Here is a 19798-nt window from a genome sequence, read left to right on the forward strand (position 1 = left end):
CGCCCCTCAACTTCTTTTTAATTAAACAAACAAAAAAACAAAAGAGATTTTCCTTTGAACTATTCAACTTTTTTTCTAGGTCTTCATATATCTAAATATTTCAGATGCTATTTTTTTCTCTTTTTTAAATTTCCTTTTCTGAGTCCTGCCCCCTCTCATTTTTCCCTCCCCCCCACTTCCCATTCCCTCACACCTTTCCTCCCAGCACTCAAACATGTTAATTTTAATGGGGAAACAAGACACATACTTTTACATTTTCCAAATGACATTACCTCCGACTCCTATGTAGAATACTGCATATCTATCCACCAAAAAACATTTACATATGTATTTTAATTTGGGGGGTAACTTCTAAAGATCTCAGTTAAGAGATAAAAAAATAGATAAGCCTTTCATTTTTTTGGTATTAAACAGTAGAAACATATAATGTATTTTATCATTTAGTCTCCTTAAAATAGCCAAATGTGTCTCTTCATATAGCTCTGAAGGAAACTAGGAAAGACTAGATGGGAAACACAGTCAATTCAAATTAAGTTGTACACGAACTTACCGAAGAATCTTTGATTGGTGATTCAAGTGGTCCTGTAATTTGTTCCTTGATAAAGCAAATGTCTTCTTCAGGGACGAGACCATAGTATTCCATGACTTCTTTGAGTCCATTAGAATTAACTAGGTGCTCAAACATCATCACTGAGCCCTGTTCATGCTAGGAAAAGTCAACACAATATGGTCTGTTATAAACTCTAGTGCATTAGGGACCCCAGATAATCCAAATTATTCTTGACTCCAGGTAATTCAAAGATAAATTTCTACTGCATGTTAATTATCTAGCTTTCAGCTACTGTCTTGCAGATATATTTTTTTTTAAGTAGACTACACACCCAGCATGGAGCCCAATGCAGGGCTTTACCTCAGGATCCTGAGATCGAGACCTGAGCTAAGATCAAGAGTCAGATGCCTTACCGACTGAGCACCCAGGCATCCCTTGCAGATATTTTTTAAAAACCTGTCAAATTTGTCTCTATTTTACTACCGATAAGCCTTTGATGTATCATGTTCATCATTATGTCATAAATATATTTAATGTGGGGCACCTGGGTGGCTCAGTTGTTAAGCGTCTGCCTTCAGCTCAGGTCATGATCCCAGGGTCTTGGGATCCAGTCCCGCTTCAGGCTCCCTGCTTAGCGGGGAAACTGCTTCTTCCTCTCCCTCTCCCTCTGCCTCTCCTTCTGCTTGTGCACTTGTGCGCTCTCTCTCTAATAAATAAATAAATTTTTTTTAAAAAAGTAATAAATATATTTAATGAGATATAATCATTTACAGTACAGACGTACTGCACAGTACGATACAGAAGAATATTACCCAGTCACACAGGTAGAATCACTATAAAATTCAGTTCAACTGGGGTGCCTGGCTGGCTCAGTCATTGGAGCATGAGACTCTTGATCTTGGGTCATGAGTTCAAGCCCCACATTGGGTGTGAAGCCTACTTAAAATAAAATTTAAAATTAAAAAAAAAAAATTCAGTTCTATTATTTCATCAGCCTTGAAACATCGTTACAAATTCTGTTAGCACTTCCATCTAGTGGCGAAAAGGGGTAATTGCAAACTTGCCAGTAAAAACAAAAGTGTTTTAGAGCTTTGTGGTCAGCATCGAGGTGGGAATCTCAAACTGGCCTCTTTTTACTCCTCTGTCTCCGCTCTCTCATTCATAATTGTAAAAATCAAATGATCCCCTGAAGACATCGGTGCCATCACAGGTCTTACCAAAAACTGATTCAATATGAAAACAAAAACCTTAATGTTCCTACAACTATTTTTTAAAAAATTGAATCAAGATGCATATTAATTACAAAGAGAAAAAACAGTTAAAGTTTATAATGGGAAATCTGGTAAACATTGCCTGAATCAAGTGATCAAAGTTAATATCACCAGCAGTGTGCTAAACAGATTTTATGTGCCTCTGATGTGATATACTAAGAAGATACAATGTGGCATTCTGCCAAAAACACAGAGTCTGACAGTATGTATCAGAAAACGGCAAACATCAGACAAATTGAAGGACATTCCAGAAACAACTCAACTGTACTCTTCAAAAAATAACAAGGTCGACAGGCACCTGGGTGGCTCAGTTGGTTAAGCGACTGCCTTCAGCTCAGGTCATGATCCTGGAGTCCTGGGATCGAGCCCCATATCGGGCTCCCTGCTCAGTGGGGAGTCTGCTTCTCCCTCTGGCCCTCCCCCCTTTCATGCTCTATTTCATTCTCTCTCTCAAATAAACAAATAAAATCTTAAAAAAAAAAATAGCAAGGTCTTAAAAGATAAAGACTGAAGACTTGTTCCAGATCAAAGGAGAGTAAAGAAAAATAGCAACTAAGTACTAACTAAGTAGTATGTATGGATCAGGGAAGAAAAAAAAAAAAGTTTTCTTCCTCCTTTTCTATAGGGACAATTGGTGCAATTTGAAAGAAATAAAAATTAGATAATAGTATAGCATCGATATTAATTTTCTGGTTTAGGTACTTGTACTGTGGTCATGTAAGAGAATGTTCTTGTTTTTAGGAAATACTCACTGAAATATTTAGGAATAAAGGGGTTTGTCTACAACTTACTTTCAAATGGTTCAGAAAAAATATATTACTTTTTAAAAGATTTTTTTAAGTAATCTCTACACCCAATACGGGGCTCAAACTCATAAGCCAGAGATCAAGAATCCCATGCTCCACCGACTGAACCAGCCAGGCACCCCCCCAAAAATGTATATATACAGAAAAATCTAAGTCCCACAAAGATAGTATGGACAAGAGCAAGGAAAATTATAAGCAACTCAGGAGTAAATATAACAAAAGATGTATAAAAACTTTATGGAGAAAATTATAAAATATAAAATAGAAGAGCCAAGGGCCAAAGATACTCAATAAAAGAACAGGGTGCAAACAATTGTACTACCAACTATCAAGATTTATTATAAAGTATTAATAATTAAGAAAGTGTGGGGAATAGGGGCGCCTGGGTGAGTCGGTGGTTGGGCATGTGACTCATGATTTCGGCTTGGAGGGTGATCTCGGGGTCATGGGATTGAGTCCCGAGTCGGGCTCCCCACTCAGCATGGAGTCTGCTTGGGATTCTCTGTCTCCCTCTCCCTCTGCCCCTCCCCTGCTCCCATGCTCGCTCGCTCTCTCTCTAATAAATAAAGTGTCTGACTTTTGGTTTTGGCTCAGGTCATGATCTAAGGGTCCTGAGATGGAGCCAAGCATCAGACTCCATACTCAGCAGGGAACCTGCTTCTTTCCTTCTCCCTCTGGCCCTCTCCCTGCTCATGTGCTCTCTCTCTCTCAAAGAAATCTTTAAAAGAACAAAAATTTTAAAAAATAAAAATAAAAATAAATAAATAGGGGTGCTTGGGTGGCTTAGTCAGGTAGACATCTGACTCTTGGTTTCAGCTTGGGTCATGATCTCATGGGTCGTGGGATCAAGCCCTGTGTCAGGCTCTGCTCTCAGCAAGGGGTTGGCTTGGGGATTCTCTCTGCCCTTCCCTCCACTGTCTCTCTCTCAAAAATAAATAAATAAATCTTTTAAAAAAACACAAAACATAAAAATAAAATCTTAAAAAAAGGTGAAAGGCCAATTTTTTATTTAAAATTTTTAAAATTTATTTATTTAAGTTACACCCAACGTGGGGCTTGAACTCACAACTATGAGATCAAGAGCTGCATGCTCTAGCAACTGAGCCACCCAGGCACCCCTGAAAGGCCAAAAAAAAAATTTTTTTGAAAGATGTATTTATTTATTTTAGAGAGAGAGAGAGCATGAGTGGGAGGAAAAGAAGGAAAGAGACTCTCAAGCAGACTCAGTGCCGAGCAAGGAGCCCCACATGGGGCTTGATCCCATGACCCTGAGATCAGGCCTGAAACAAAATCCAAGAATCAGACACCTAACTGATTGTGCCACCCAGACACTGCTGAAAGGCCAAATTTTCAAATATAAAGACTCGGAAATCGGGACGCCTTGATCTCAGGGTTGTGAGTTCAAGCCCCATGTTGGGAGTGGAGCCTACTTTAAAAAATAAATACAAAGACTTGCAAATGACTGAATAGATCCTTTTTAGATCAGCCTTGCTGAAGAAAACAACTGTTAAGTCTGGACAACTTCCTACAGGTACTGGCAGGCAACCAATAGCAGACAGATGTGAGCAGGAAGTTAACACTTGAAAAAAAGCCTTGGGCAATATGCCAGTTATTTTATGGCGTTTAGCATGAGGCCCCAAGGCAGCAAAACTACAGAGAAACTACCCATCTTAGTCGAAGAACCAGAATACTTCATCAGAATTTAAAATTTGGGGGCGCCTGGGTGGCTCAGTTGTTAAGTGTCTGCCTTGGGCTCAGGTCATGATCCAGGGTCCTGGGATGAGCCCCACATCGGGCTCCCTGCTCGGCAGGAAGCCTGCTTCTACCTCTCCCACTCCCCCTGCTTGTGTTCCCTCTCTCGCTGTGTCTCTCTCTGTCAAATAAAAAATAAAATCTTAAAAAAAAAAAAAAAAAGAATTTAAAATTTGTTTCTCAAAAGGCACTATTAAAAATAATGAATTGGCAAGTTCGAGATGGGAAAAAAATCTTCACAATACATATATCTATTATATATATATAGTTACTACATACACTATTATATATGTATATATAGTTATATATATAATTACTCAAATCAACAATTAAAAGGCAAGCAATAACATTTTTTAATGTTGAAAGAACTCTTCACAAAAGATAGATCAATAACAAAGTACAGGAAATGGTATTCAATGTACATAGAAGAACGTCAATAAAAAAGCCCCCCAAAACCCCAAAACACCACTTGACACTCATTAGGTTAATCTAAAAAACCAAATGTTGATGAGGCTATGGGACAGGAAATCTCCCACAGTGCTTACAGAGCATAAAATGGTACAATATGGGAGAGGTCTGGGAGTTTCTAACAAAGTAAACATGCATCTACTTTATGATCTGGCACTTTTAGGCATTTTACCTAAAAGAAATGAAGACATTTTCCACAAAAATCATGTACAGTGATGTGTATAGCAACCTCATTTGTAATAGTCAAAAAGTGAAAACAACCCAAATTCTATCAAAGGGAAAAAGGATAAACAAATCACAATTTACCCATACAATGGAATACTAACTCAGCAATAAGCAGGGATCAAAAGGTGATGCATGCAACATGAAGGAATCTCACAATCATCATGTTGTGTGAATAAAAGCAAGACACAGAAGAATATCTATGATATGATTCTACTTATATCAAATCTAAGAATAGACAAAGCTAGCTTAGTTTATAAAACTCAGAAGGTGATGAGGGAGAAGTAGGCACTGACTGAGAATTTTCCAAGAAGATGAAGACATTCCATATCCTGACTTCGGTAGTGGTTACATGGATGTATACACCTGCCAAAATTCACTGAACCAGGGCACCTGACTGGCTCAGTCAGTGCAGTGTGCGACTCTTGATCTTGGGGTTGTGAGTTTGAGCTCCATGTTAGGTGTAGAGATTACTTAAAATAAACAAACCAACAAACTTTAAAAAAATTCACTGAACTGTACACTTAAGATCAGTACAACTTACTATATGTGAATTTTTCCTTTGAAAGAAAGAAAAGTAGGGGTGCCTGGTTGGCTCAGTTGGTGAAGCATGTGACTCTTGATCTTGGGGTCATGAGTTCAAGCCCCACATTGGGTGTAGATGTTACTTAAGAAAAGTAAAATATTTTAAAAAAAGAAAGAAAGAAAATAGAGGTTGATGTGGAAGAACCATTCAGTACATATTAATATCCTTTTCTACTCCATGTTCCAGAAATACAATGTTGTAAAAAATGGAAGCCAGCATAACTTCACTTTTCAAAAATTGATTGCAAAAATACTGGTCAGTCACCTGCATATCCTAATTATAAAATAGTTCAATTAATATAAATGATGAAACTTGCCTGGTATTGGCTACTTCATGATAAAAAAAAAAGTTAAAATGGAGTTGGCCTTTTATTTATTTTTTCAATAGTGTGATAGAATAGTAAGAGCATTAAATTAGCAGCTAGAGGGACACCTGGGTGGATCAGTTGGTTAAACATCTGCCTTTGGCTCAGGTCATGATCTGGGGGTCCTGGGACTGAGCCCCGAGTTGGGCTTCCCACTCAGCAGAGAGTCTGCTTCTCCCTCTTCCCCTCCACCCCATTTGTGCTCTGTCTCTCTCTCAAATAAATAAAATCTTTTTTAAAAATTTAGCAGCTAGAAAACCTGGTTTTCTAGTGCTGGCTCTACCATTTAACAGCTTTGTGATTTTTTTCCTAAGATTTATTTTTTTTTTGAGAGAGAGAGAGAGAGAGAGCTTGTGAGCAGGAGGAAGGGGCAGAAGGAGAAGGAGACGAAGCAGACTCTGTGCTGAGTGCAGAGCCCAATGAGGGTCTTGATCTCACAACCCATGAGATCATGACCTAAGCCGAAACCAAGAGTCGTTCACTTAACTGACTGCCACCCAGGCGCCCCAAGCTTTGTGATTTTTTTGTATATCAGTATACCTCTGTGAGCTTCAAGTTCCTTTACACTTATAAAAATGTAGGTAATGATTCTTTCCTTAAAGACTACTGGGAGATCAAATTAAATACCACACACACACACATATGCCATATATATATGAATATGAGTACACTGTAATGGAGAAGTATACTATACACAGCAATGGTTGCTTAAATAATCTTTGCTAACTATTGAATATATGAATACATACCGTCCATTTCACATTTGGGCGAGCAAGTGGAATAAATCTTCCATCAAACATATGAGAAAATGGCCCATGACCTTAAAAACAAAAGCAGCCTTAGAACAAGGAAATTGCTTGTAAACTGGTAAAGTGTAAATCTATTTTTTTATCTTTTTAGCTTAACTTGAAAATGAACAGAAATTAATAATCTATAAGTACATCACAAAAAGGGACAAGCAAATCCTTCCTTCCTATTTTCTAAAACGAGAGATTAGGAAATAAAATCATATAGGAAAGTCAGGTGTCCATGGAGGGTCTCTGAGTTATCAGAGCTTACATAAATCTGATGAAAGGATAGTTCTGTGTTAACTAAAAGGAATGTTAAGGAAAAACCTTTGGCATCTTCAGATTGAATATATTAGAATAGCCATTTTAAGACAATCCCTTGGGGTGCAGGAAGAAAATAATATAACTTTATTTTTCTACTCTCATCCTTTAAAAACATCTTTTTTCATGTAAATTTTATAATGTACATAATATATTTTACAGTAAATATACACACTTGGATTTTTACTGCTGATGTGGGCAACCAAAAGTGGAGATCACTAGTTTATCTTATTCATAAGTGATTTTTAACATTCCACTCATTTAATAATATGAAACTTTGTTGACACACAACTCTATAATTACCAGAATTTCTGAAATGAGTTAGTTGGCTGAAGAGGGACTCCACCTGGACCAGCCCTGGGTCTTTCTGCAAATCGCAGTCTATACAAAAAGGCTCATGGGCGCCTGGGTGGCTCAGTCATTAAGCGTTTGCCTTCGGCTCAGGTCATGATCCCAGGGTCCTGGGATCGAGTCCCGCATCGGGCTCCCTGCTCTGCGGGGAGCCTGCTTCTCCCTCTCCCACTCCCCCTGCTTGTGTTCCTGCTCTCGCTGTGTCTCTCTCTGTCAAATAAATAAACAAAATCTTAAAAAAAAAAAAAGGCTCATGAGTGCAGTATTCAGACTCCTAGAGACTGGCAAAGGTTTCCCAATGATACCCTCTCAAAATACCTAAAATCTGTTAAATTTATCATCTAGGAGTGATATTGGTCTACTGACATCTCCAAGGGGACAAGCTAAAGAGTGCCCTACCCCTTTAAGAATCTGGCTAGGGGCGCCTGGATGGCTTAGTCGTTAAGTGTCTGCCTTTGGCTCAGGTCATGTTCCCAGGGTCCTGGGATTGAGCCCCACATCAGGCTCCCTGCTCAGCGGGAAGCCTGCTTCTCCGTCTCCCACTCGCCCTGCTTGTGTTCCTGCTCTTGCTGTCTCTCTCTCTGTCAAAAAAAAATCTGGCTATTTTGAAACACAGATACCTCCCTTTCTCTGCCCTGAGGGCACACACAAACTCTTAGACCCCTCCAATAGGTAGGAATAAACTACAAAGAGATGGGGGTAAAAACTCCTATAACAAAGAGGACAATCTCTTTTCTCTTTCTTTGTCAAAGGATGATACTCTTCTACTTGGATTTAAGTGGTCCAAGACCTCACATGGGTCAGGGAAGAAAAGGAGCTCTCTAAATCTGTTGTTAATCTGCTAGGGCAGATTATGTATTCTGGGTATGAGAAGAATGGATTTGATAAAGTAACTGAAAGAAATATGGCAATTTTTCAACAAGAAGAATAAAACAAAGATAAAACTCACATTCTCCTAAACACAGTAGTCAAAAAAATTTCACTATCATAAAGTCCTTTCATATAACTTGTAGCAAAGATGTGTAACATGGGAAATACACTGAAAGACTACAAAAAAAAAAAAAGAGCAATGCTTTGGGCTTATGAATCACGCTAGGAAGAAGCAATGGCATATTTAGATTAATGCTAACTGCGGAATTAAAACATAATTTTCATATATCTTTTGGTTAATCGGATTTTTTAATTTCAAAGAGAGATAACACATTATGGTTTTACATGAACAACTTTGGTTCTTCGTACAGCATACCGAGATCATGACAAAGGCCAGCAATCTGAACACAGAGCACATCTCGTGCACTTATCTGCAGCTCTGGTTGTTTCTCACGCAGTGCACGAACCAGACATCCTGCTAGATACCCTACACTGCAGAGTAAGCAAAACAAAAAACAACATAAAGTCACTCTTCCATTTGAAAGATGATACTTCCGGACCTCAAGAACTTTAACATGTTTCTCAAATGCTCTAATACATGTCTATAACAAGTTAACAGAGTAGTCAAGTAGTCTGTTTCAGAACTAGGCAGAAACACACAAACAGAATCCCCAAAGCAGGACCACAATCAGTAATCATTAGGGAAATGTAACATCAAAATCGCAATGAGCTACCACCCGCACACGCCATAGAAAGGCTATTATAAAACAAAACAAAACAGAACCACAAATGTCGGCTAGAACGTGGAGAAATTAGAACCCTTATGCACTGTTGTTGGGAGTGTGTAATGGTGCAGCCACTATGAAAAACAATATGGTAGCTCCTCAGAAAATTAAAAATAAAATTACCATATGATCCAGCAGTTCCACTCTGGGTATACACCCAGAACACTAAAAGCAGGGTCTCAAAGAGATATATGCACACCCATGTTCATAGCAACACTATTCACAATAGCCAGAGGTGGAAGCAACCCAAGTGTCCACTCACAAATAAAGGGATAAACAAAATATGGTATAAGCATATAATTGAGTATTACTCAGTCTTAAAAAAGAATTTCTCACACATGCTCCAACATAGATGAACTTTGAGAAAATTATGCTAAGTGAATTGAGCCAGTCACAAAAAGACAAATACTGTAGGATATAACTTATATGAGATACCTAGAATACTTAAATTCATAGAAACCAAAAGCAGAATGGTGATGACCAGAGGCTAGAGGGAGAGGAGAATGGGGAACTGTTACTTAATGGGTATAGAGTTTCAGTTTTGCAAGATGAAAAGGTTCTGGAGTTTGGTTGCACAATAATATGGATATATTTAACACTACGGAACTGTACACTTAAAAATGGTTTAGATGGTAAATTTTATATTCTGTGTATTTTACCACAAAAAATTTTTTTTTCAAAGAAGCAGGACTTCTGGCTTTGTAATGCTGACAACACAGATAGAAGATAAAGTGCCTGACAAATGTTAAAAGCACTTTTAGCATTTCCCCCTAAAAGTAATTCCTGAGAATACAATATCTTTCTTTCCCCTTTAACTCTGAACTCCACGAAGTTAGAGACAGTTGCTACCTTGTTGGTTTGGTAGGGCCTAGTGAGTTTTCAATAAATATGTGTTGATGAATGAATGTACATTTGGGTAGACACTTGTGTTCCTGCTATTAAAAACACTGAAAAAAAAAACCCACAAAAAACCAAAAAACACTTCAAACAAACAAAACAAAGTAAAACAGTGTGAGTACTTCATGAAACCTAGAAAACTGTCCAGTTCTTCCCAGCCCATATTCTCCTGGCTCCAGATTTTATAATGGAAAAGCAGACCAAATTCTCAACTTAGTTGTATGTAACAGAGGTGCTACCTTCTCTAAGTTTATGAATATTTTCCTGATCTACAAATTTCCTGATAGGTGAAGAAAATCATCTGCTTTCAAAGGCAATTCTGTACAAGACTAAACAGGAAAATTTAAAAAATCAAACTTACAGTTAGTTATATCAGTAACCAACCCAGTTAGGTTTTAAATATTTAAACACAAATATGTCATCCAAATGACCTGTCAATAGACAGTTTATCTTTCCAGTGAAGATCTGAACTGGCTTGTAAGAATACATAAGATAAACAAAATATAGCAAGGTACATCAAAGCCTCAATTTTCTCATCAACAAAATATGGATATTATTACCATTTTGTAAAACTGTTCTCTAAAAGATGAGACAGTCATGTCATGATAAAGAAGGTACTTAATAACTGTAAATTCCCCATTAACTGCCTTCTTACCCTAGACTGTGCTCAAATCGATTGTGTGAAGCGCCTGGAAAAATGTAGTAACTGCCTCCCAACTGTTTGATATATCGAAGCCGCTGAAATTGAGGTGTGTCGATGATTCGGATGAGGAGAGGGTGGAGTTCAATGTGGCCATGGATAGGATCATTAATTACCTGGAAAATTATGTTTAAATTAATATCAGTAACAATATGTAACTTCATCTAAAATTTTTGTGCAGCTATTCCTATCTACAGTGTACAAAGCTATTCAATTGTTCTCAAGAGCAAGACTACAGGAAATAATAAGATATTAATATCATTACCTTACTATCAGACAGATCAAGTATATTGGATCTGGGTATATTTTACTTCTTCTTAATGGATTCTAATAATAGAAAGATAAGGACTTTAATCTTTTTATTATGATTTGATTAGCCTTTAATAAGTTAGTCTTGAATTCAAGTTAAACATACTTATTTAACACACTCGTTCAGATCATAAAAGCATATTACGATAGGCAGTGTGTATATTTTTTCCCCTAAATGTATCTATATACTGCCCATTAGGGAGAGAGGGAGGGAGTGAGGAAGAAAGGAAGCTTCCTATCATAAAGATAAGAAATCTGAGGCAGGAAAATAAAATTCTATACTACTTAATATTACTCAGAAATACTTAGTAAAAATAAATTTTACAATTACTTCTTACTCTAAGTTTGAACAGGGTTAAATATGGGTGAAGATTTAATGCCTCTCTATATTTCTTTAAATAAAGATACTTCTTGGGGCACCTGGGCCCTCAGTCAGTTAAGCGACTGACTCTTGGTTTCGGCTCAGGTCATGATCTCAGGGTTGTGAGATGGAGCTCTGTGTCAGGCTCTGTGCTCAGAGCAGAGTCTGCTTAAGATTCTCTTTCTGGGGCGCCTGGGTGGCTCAGTCGTTAGGTGTCTGCCTTCGGCTCAGGTCATGATCCCAGGGTCCTGGGATCGAGCTCCGCATCAGGCTCCCTGCTCCACGGGAAGCCTGCTTCTCCCTCTCCCACTCCCCCTGCTTGTGTTCTCTCTCTCACTGTCTCTCTCTGTCAAATAAATAAATAAAATCTTTAAAAAACAAATAAAAAATAAAAAAAAATTCTCTCTTTCCCTCTCCCTCTGCCCCTCTCCCCCAGTACATGCACCCTCCTTCCCTCTCTCTCTCTAAAACAAATAAAATCTTTTTTTTTTTTTTTAAAGATTTTATTTATTTGACAGAGAGAGACACAGCGAAAGAGGGAACACAAGCAGGGGGAGTGGGAGAGAGAAAGCAGGCTTCCCAAGGAGCGGGGAGCCCGATGCGGGGCTCGATCCCAGGACGCTGGGATCATGACCTGAGCCGAAGGCAGACGCTTAACGACTGAGCCACCCAGGTGCCCCTAAAACAAATAAAATCTTAAAAATATATATACTTATTTCTTAACTACCTATAATTACCTTTTAAAGAGAAAGATACAAAATAAAAAAGGAATTTAATAAATGATCTAATTCATGATTTTCAAACTGCTTTAAATTTTTCCATGAAGTTTCTTTTCTTTCTTTTTTTTTTTTTAAAGATTTTATTTATTTATTTGAGAGAGAGAGAATGAGAGACAGAGAGCATGAGAGGGAGGAGGGTCAGAGGGAGAAGCAGACTCCCCACCGAGCAAGGAGCCCGATGCGGGACTCGATCCCGGGACTCCAGGATCATGACCTGAGCCGAAGGCAGTCGCTTAACCAACTGAGCCACCCAGGCGCCCTCCATGAAGTTTCTTAAACATGTACAGAATTCTGGGAGGTGAAGGGCCTTGTCTGTGCCATTTATTGCCATAGTCTCAGAACGCAGCACACAGCATAGTGCCTGACACATAGTAGGAACTCAAATATGTTTTATTTTTTATTTTTTATTTTTTTTTAAGATTTTATTTATTTGAGAGAGAGAGAGAGAGAGAACGAGCAGTGGGGAGGGCCAGAGGGAGAGAGAGAGAGAGAGAGAAGCAGGTTCCCATTGAGCAGGGAGCCCGATGCAGAGCTCGATCCCAGGACCTGGAGATCATGACCTGAGCCGAAGGCAGATGCTCAACCGAATGAGCCACCCATGTGCCCCTCAAATATGTTTTAAATGACTACTGTTGGGGCACCTTCGGCTTGGGTCATGATCCCGGAGCTCCAGGATCGAGCTCCACATCTGACTCCCTGCTTAGCAGGGAGTCTGCTTCTCCCTCTCCCTCTGCTCTTCCCCTGCCCGCCCCCCCACCCCCGCTCATGCTCTTTCTCACTTACTCTCTCTCTCAAATAAGTAAAATCTTAAATAAATAAATAAATAACTACTGTTAAACTGTTATTGCAAAGATACATATGTTAAGATGCTATTATAGTTAAAGTGTACCATACCCATACACAGAAATATATAAAATATGAATTAGAGAAGCTCAATGCTGTAAAGAAGCTTAAAGGGGTCATCTGGTCCAACATTTGAAGATGCTGGTGATAAGGAAGTAATTTCCTTTAAAAATAGCTCAATTCAAGTTGCATACTGACAGCCTGAGTCAAGTAATGACTAAAATTTACAACTTTGTTAAACAACGTGTATGCGTATTAACAAAGATTAGATTTATGGTTGATGATTGGTGAGTATTACTTTTTTTCACCCTGCTCTATAAAGCCACTTTATCACCACAATAAACTATATCAAGTTTAGTCACCTCTAATAATATACCAAGAATGATGTCAAAGTATCTCTGGAATAGAAGACACCGTGAATGTTGTTAATTCAACCTTTTGGATGTCCTTATCAGACAAGAAAAAGTTCCAAAATCTTTAAAGATTTATGTATTTACTTGAGGGGATGGGAGGGGCAGAGGGAGAGAGTCCTAAGCAGACTCCACACTGAGCCTGGAGCCCAACTCAGGCCTCAATCTTACGACCCTGAGATCACGACCGGAGCCAAAACCAAGAGTTGGATGCTCAACTGACTGTGCCACCCAGGCATCCCCCCAAATCTTTAAATATATGACAATCAGGGGTGTCTGGCTGGCTCAGTCAGTGGAGCATGCAACTCTTTTTTTTTTTAAGATTTTATTTATTTATTTGACAGAGAAAGAGATAGCGAGAGCAGGAACACGAGCAGGAACCCAAGCAGGGGGAGTGGGAGAGGGAGAAGTAGGCTCCCCGCTGAGCAGGGAGCCCGATGCAGGGCTCGATCCCAGGACCCTGGGATCATGACCTGAGCCAAAGGCAGACGCTTAACAACTGAGCCACCCAGGCGCCCCAGAGCATGCAACTCTTGATAGGTTTGAGAGTTTGAGCCCCACATTGGGTGTAGAGATGACTTAAAAATAAAATATATTTAAAAAATTAAGTAAAATAAAAAGAAAATCATATATTGGCCTATTCTTTCCCCTTATATAAAATTAACGTAACCATCACAAACAGAATCTATTTTTATTATTTTTTTAATTTTTTATATTTTTAAAGATCGTATATATTTGTCAGAAGAGAGAAAAAGAGCGAGCACAAGCAGGGGGAACAGCAGGCAGAGGGAGAAGCAGACTCTCCACTGAGCAGGGAGCAGGGAGCTGATGTGGGACTCAATCCCAGGACCCTGGGATCATGACCTGAGCTGAAGGTATCTTCATCCTTAACCAACTGAGACACCCAGGCATCCCAAGAATCTATTTTTTAAAAATATTTTCTTTATTTATTTGAGAAAGAGCATGAATGGGAGGAGGGGCAGAGGAAAAGGGACAAGCAGACTCCCTGCTGAGCCGGGAGCACGATGCGGGGCTCAATCCCAGGACCCTGAGATCATGACCTGCGCCAAAGTCAGATGCTTAACTGACTGAGCCATGCAGGTACCCCTAGAATCTATTTTGTTGGTTTCTCTTCAGATCACAAAAATTATAAAAAAAAAAATTCTGTAATCTACTTTTAATCCATTTAAGGGTCTAAGTTTTTACTGTCAAGTTTTTGGGTATAATAACTGGTTAAAACAAAGTAAATTTAAGCAGCTTTATAAAAAAAAACAAAGAGAGGTGACTGGTGGCTCAGTCGGTTAAGCGACCAGCTCTTGGTTTTGGCTCAGGTCATGATCTCAGGGTTGTGAGATCGAGCTCCATATAGGGCTCCACACTGGGTGTGGAGCCTGCTTGAGATTCTCTCTCTCCCCCTTTCCCTCTGCCCCTTCCGCCATGCACTCTCTCTCTCAAATGGGTAAATAAAATCTTAAAAAAAAAAAAATAAAGAACTCACTGAAAATCATTTTTAACATATCATAACTTTTCATGTCAAAATGCATCATGAGCAATTAATCATTTTACAGATCTTAATAATTATCCTTTAAAAAAAGATTTATTTATTTTAGAGAGAGAGAGACCATGCACTTGTGCACAAAAGTGGGGAGAGGGGCAGAGGGAAAGAGAGAACCTCAAACAACTCCAAGCTGAGCGTAAGCCCAACAGGGAGCTTGATTTCATGACCGGAGATCATGACCTGAGCTCAAATCAGAGCCAGAGGCTCAACTGACTGAGCCACCCAGGTGCCCCATCCTTTTTTTTCTTTTTAAAGTAAGCTCTATGCCCAATGTGGGGCTTGAACTCATGACCTGAGATCAAGAATTGCATGCTAAGGAAAAAAAAAAAAGTTCCATGCTCTACAGACTAACAGACTGAGCCAGGCACCCCAATAATTATCCTTGTAAGGGCTTCATTTCATTAATGAACTAACTTTTTTATAAAAAGATTTTTTAATTAATTTTTTAAAGATTTTATTTATTTGACACAGAGAGAGTGAGAGAGAGAGCACAAGCAGGGGGAGTGGCAGGCAGAGGGAGAAGGAGAAGCAGGCTCTCTGCTGAGCAAGGAGCCCAATCTGGGGCTCATCCCAGGACCCTGGAATCATGACCTGAGCCGAAGGCAGCCACTTAACCGATTGACCCACCCAGGTGCCCCTGATTTTTTAATTTATTTTGAGAGAGTGTGTGTGTGTGCGCGCGTGCACGCGCCCGTGGGAGCACGTGAGCGAGTGAGGGGAGGGGCAGAGGCAGCAGGACAGGCAGAATCTCAACCAGACTCCACACTGAGCATGGAGCCTCACGACCCAGAGATCATGACCTGAGCCAAAATCGAGAGTCAGATGCTTAACTGACTGAGCGACCTAGGTGCCCCATGATGAACTAACATTTTTAAACCATTCCTTAATGTTGGGCAACAAGTTGTTGGTAATTCAAGTTATGTTATTTCATATTCCCTTTCTAACTTTTTTTTTTTTTAAAGATTTTATTTATTTCTTTGACAGAGAGAGAGACAGCGAGAGAGAGAACACAAGCAGGGGGAAGGGGAGAGGGAGAAGCAGGCCTCCCGCGGAGCAGGGAGCCTGATGCGGGGCTCGATCCCAGGACCTTGGGATCATGACCTGAGCCGAAGGCAGACGCTTAACGACTGAGCCACCCAGGTGCCCCTCCCTTTCTAACTCTTAACGAGTATGAATATATTAAAGTGTTTTGATCAGTGTTTATAATGTTATTTTTATTATCCCAGTATTATTTAATATAAACTGCTTACACTTACTTTTCACTTTTAAAAATTATATGATACTTTACTGTGTTAATAGCCAGGAAGTTTGAAAAAATCCTATTGTCTATGAATTGTCTCCTATATATGCCAAACACTGAGGATGAGATGAGTAAGGCACAATTCCTGTCCTCTGGGGGAGATAATAGAATATATGTCCAGAGTAGTGGAGTGGTCAGTTCTACCCAGAAGAAAAGAGAGAGGGAGCTATCAGAGAAAGATACAGAGCTGGTGATTCTAGAATTTAACACATATTAAGAGAAAGTACATAAAGCAGGCATTTTACTCACTTAAGATTCATTTGACAAATTAGCACCTGTTAGGTCAAACACTATAATTCCTCCTCACTGTTACACAATTCCCACCTTCAGAGGCCGACTAAATTTAGCATGAAGAAAATTGAACCAAGAATAAAAGGTTGTGACCTTGGGTTAGGCAATGGTTTCTTAGATACAACAAAAGCATGAGAGACAAAAAGAAAAAAACTAGGGGTGCCTGGGTTAAGCATCTGCCTTCAGTTCAGGTCATGATCCCAGGGTCCTGCTCAGCAGGGAGCCTGCTTCTCCCTCTCCCTCTGTTTGCTGCTCCCTTTGCTTGTGCTCGCTCTCTGTCAAATGAGTATTTATAAAAAAAAATAAACTGGACTATATCAAAATGAAAAGCTTTTTGTGCTTTAAAGAATAGCACCAAGAAAGTAAAGATGATCCAGAGAATGGGAGAAAATATTTGCCTATCATATATCTGATAAGGGACTTATATCCAGAATACATAAAGAATCTTTTTTTTTTTTTAAGTAATCTCTATGCCCAATGTGGGCATTTGAACTCAATGTGGCCCAATTGAACTCATGACCCCGAGATTGAGACTTGCACGCTCTACCGAATGAGCCAACCAGGAGCCCCAGCTTGTAGACTTTTAAGCGACTGAATCATGAGCTATGTGAATTATAGCTCACTAAAGCTGCCCTTTAAAAAAAAAAAAAAAGAATAAAAGGTGGATACCAAATTAGAGTAGGAATCAATTATTTGTTCGGCTGTACTGCTGCTGAAGCTAAAATCATATAAGCTATCAATTTCATTACTATACAGTGACTCAGTGACTAAAGTACTTAGTAACTTTAAAATCTGTTTTAAACAACTATAAGTTAAAATTTATAAATGTGGTTAGTTTCCTGTTTCTGATGAAAACAGAATAAAAGTGAGCAAATGAAACTGTTGTCTTGAATATTACTTCAAAAATATTTTGTTGTAAATTTTAACTGTGAAAATGGGGTCACAGAGATCATCTGAGATGATCTCACCACACCCCCTATGCTGCCCTTCTCATGAAGGACAAAACAGATTACAGGATAGCAACTTTCTTCCAACTACAGGACAAAATTGTTAAATATCATCTTTGATAAGTGATCACTCTAATTCTTCATGAAAAGAATGAGGCATTTTAATATTAGGAAACTTTTTCAGAAAGGGCTAGGATTTGATTATTCTTCAAATAAAATACTTGCTGTAAGAACCACTACTTGGCCTATAAAATTATTGTAGGACTGAACCAAACACATTCATTAAATATTTTCAAACATGGGGCGCCTGGCTGGCTCAGTCTGTGGAGTATGTGACTCTTGATCTCAGGGTTGTGACTTCAAGCCCCATTTTGGGTGTAGAGATTACTTAAAAATAAAATTTTTTTTAAAAAAGGCAGGGGGCGCCTGGGTGGCTCAGTCAGTTGAGCAGCCGAGTCTTGGTTTCGGGATAGGTCATGATCTCATTGTCACGGGATCGAGCCCTGTGTCGGACTCTGCTCAGCGGAGTCTGCTTCAGATTCTCTTTCCTTCTCCCTCTCCCTCCAGCTCACATGCACCTCTCTCCCTCAAATAAATAAATAAAAATCTTTAAAAATAAATAAGTAAATAGACAGATAGATAGATAGGGGGTGCACCTGGCTGGCTCAGTCAGCGCACACAACTTCTTTTTGTTTTTTTTTGAGAGTGAGAAAGAGAGCGAGTGCGTGCAGGTGTGTGTGCCCACACACATGCAAGTGGGCAGGGACAGCAGAGAGAGTGAAGGAATCTTAAGCGGGATCCATGCCCAGCCGTGAAATTCAATCTCACGACCCTGAGAGTATGACCTGAGCCAAAATCAAGAGTTAGACACCTAGTAGACTGAGCCACCCATGCACCCCAAGCACGTGACTCTTGATCTCAGGGTTGTACGTTCGAGACCCACTTTGGGTGTAGAGATTACTTAAAATAAAATCTTAAAAAAATATATATATATATAAAATAAATAAAAAATTAAAAAAATAAAATCTTAAAAATTTTTTTTCAAACATGATTTTCAGTGGATGATAAAGCAGGCTAACTAGCAAAAGTAAAATTGAAATATGTATTCTCATAGGGATCTTAGATAACTTAAATACTGTAAAAATACATAAAACACCACTGATGAAAAACATAAATGATGATCATGAGAAAGGGTGCAAAAGGAGAATGAGATACCCTACACCTTTGTCCAGGTCTGAAACTAAGTTTTCTTAACCTATAGATGTCAAAGGGTGAACAATAAGGTACAATTTCTGTCACCAACCAATCAAGGCACATTTCAGGTTCTTTTTAATTAATTAATTTATAATTCTTTTAAAAGTAGTTTCTAGGGGCACCTGGGTGGCTCAGTCGGTTAAGCGGCTGTATTCGGCTCAGGTCATGATCCCAGGGTCCTGGGATCGAGTCCCGCATCGGGCTCCCTGCTTGGTGGAGAGCCTGCTTCTCCCTCTCCTTCTGCCTGCCTCTCTGCCTACTTGTGCTCTCTGTCAAATAAATAAATAAAATCTTTAAAAAATAAAAAAAATAAAAAAATAAAAGTAGTCTCTACACCCAACATGGGGCTTGAACTCACAATCCCGAGGACAAGAGTGGCATGCATTCTTTACTGACTGAGCCAGCCAGGCACCCCAAGAAACATTTCTTTAATTATGACATCAGAATCATCCCAAAGAGTTTGTGAAAAACGCACCTTCCTGGGCTTACTGTAAATTCCCATAATCAGAATTTCTGGGATGAAGGCTAGGCAGTTGACCATTTGTTAAAATGATTTTTGGGACACTGAGTCTGAAAAAAAGGGCCTTTAAGGTCTGGAAGGAGCTGGGAGATGAGAAACAAACAACTATTGATAGATTAAACTTTAGAAATATATCTATCCTTTGGACTAATATTTGATACAAAAGTTTACCAGAATTGACATGAAAATTCAGTACAACTTTAGAAGTTATTCTATGACTGAGGGGAAAGTGGAGCTGTGTGTTGTTGTGAATGATTCTCAAAAGTGTAATGTAAAAAGAAATGTAATGTAAAATGAAAGTTTAAGGGGTGCCTGGGTGGCTTAGTTTGTTAAGCATTTGCCTTCGGCTCAGGTCATGATCCCAGGGTCCTGGGATCGAGCCCCAAGTTGGGCTCCCTGCTTAGCAGGGAAGTGTGCTTCTCCTTCTCCCTCTGCCCCTGCTCCTGTGCTCTCTCTCTTGTTCACTCTCTCTCTTTCAAATAAATAAATAAATAA

The 19798-nt window shown here is 39.2% G+C and overlaps 1 protein-coding gene across 3 annotated transcripts in view; it reads right to left on the minus strand.

Moving 5' to 3' along the window:
• The window catches only part of SAMHD1 (SAM and HD domain containing deoxynucleoside triphosphate triphosphohydrolase 1), a 55608-nt gene that overhangs the window by 24945 nt on the left and 10865 nt on the right, over window positions 1-19798 (minus strand). For all 3 annotated transcript variants that reach the window (XM_035006267.1, XM_035006269.1, XM_035006268.1), the window contains exons 4-7: window positions 10687-10847; window positions 8726-8841; window positions 6769-6839; window positions 551-706 (exon numbers count right to left, since the gene is read on the minus strand). In XM_035006267.1, the coding sequence (XP_034862158.1) occupies window positions 551-706; window positions 6769-6839; window positions 8726-8841; window positions 10687-10847 (504 nt within the window). The remainder of the gene's footprint in view (window positions 1-550; window positions 707-6768; window positions 6840-8725; window positions 8842-10686; window positions 10848-19798) is intronic.

Source organism: Mirounga leonina, unplaced genomic scaffold (assembly GCF_011800145.1).
Source record: "Mirounga leonina isolate KUSES-001 unplaced genomic scaffold, KU_Mleo_1.0 Mir_150, whole genome shotgun sequence".
In the NCBI taxonomy this organism is placed as follows: Eukaryota; Metazoa; Chordata; class Mammalia; order Carnivora; family Phocidae; genus Mirounga; species Mirounga leonina.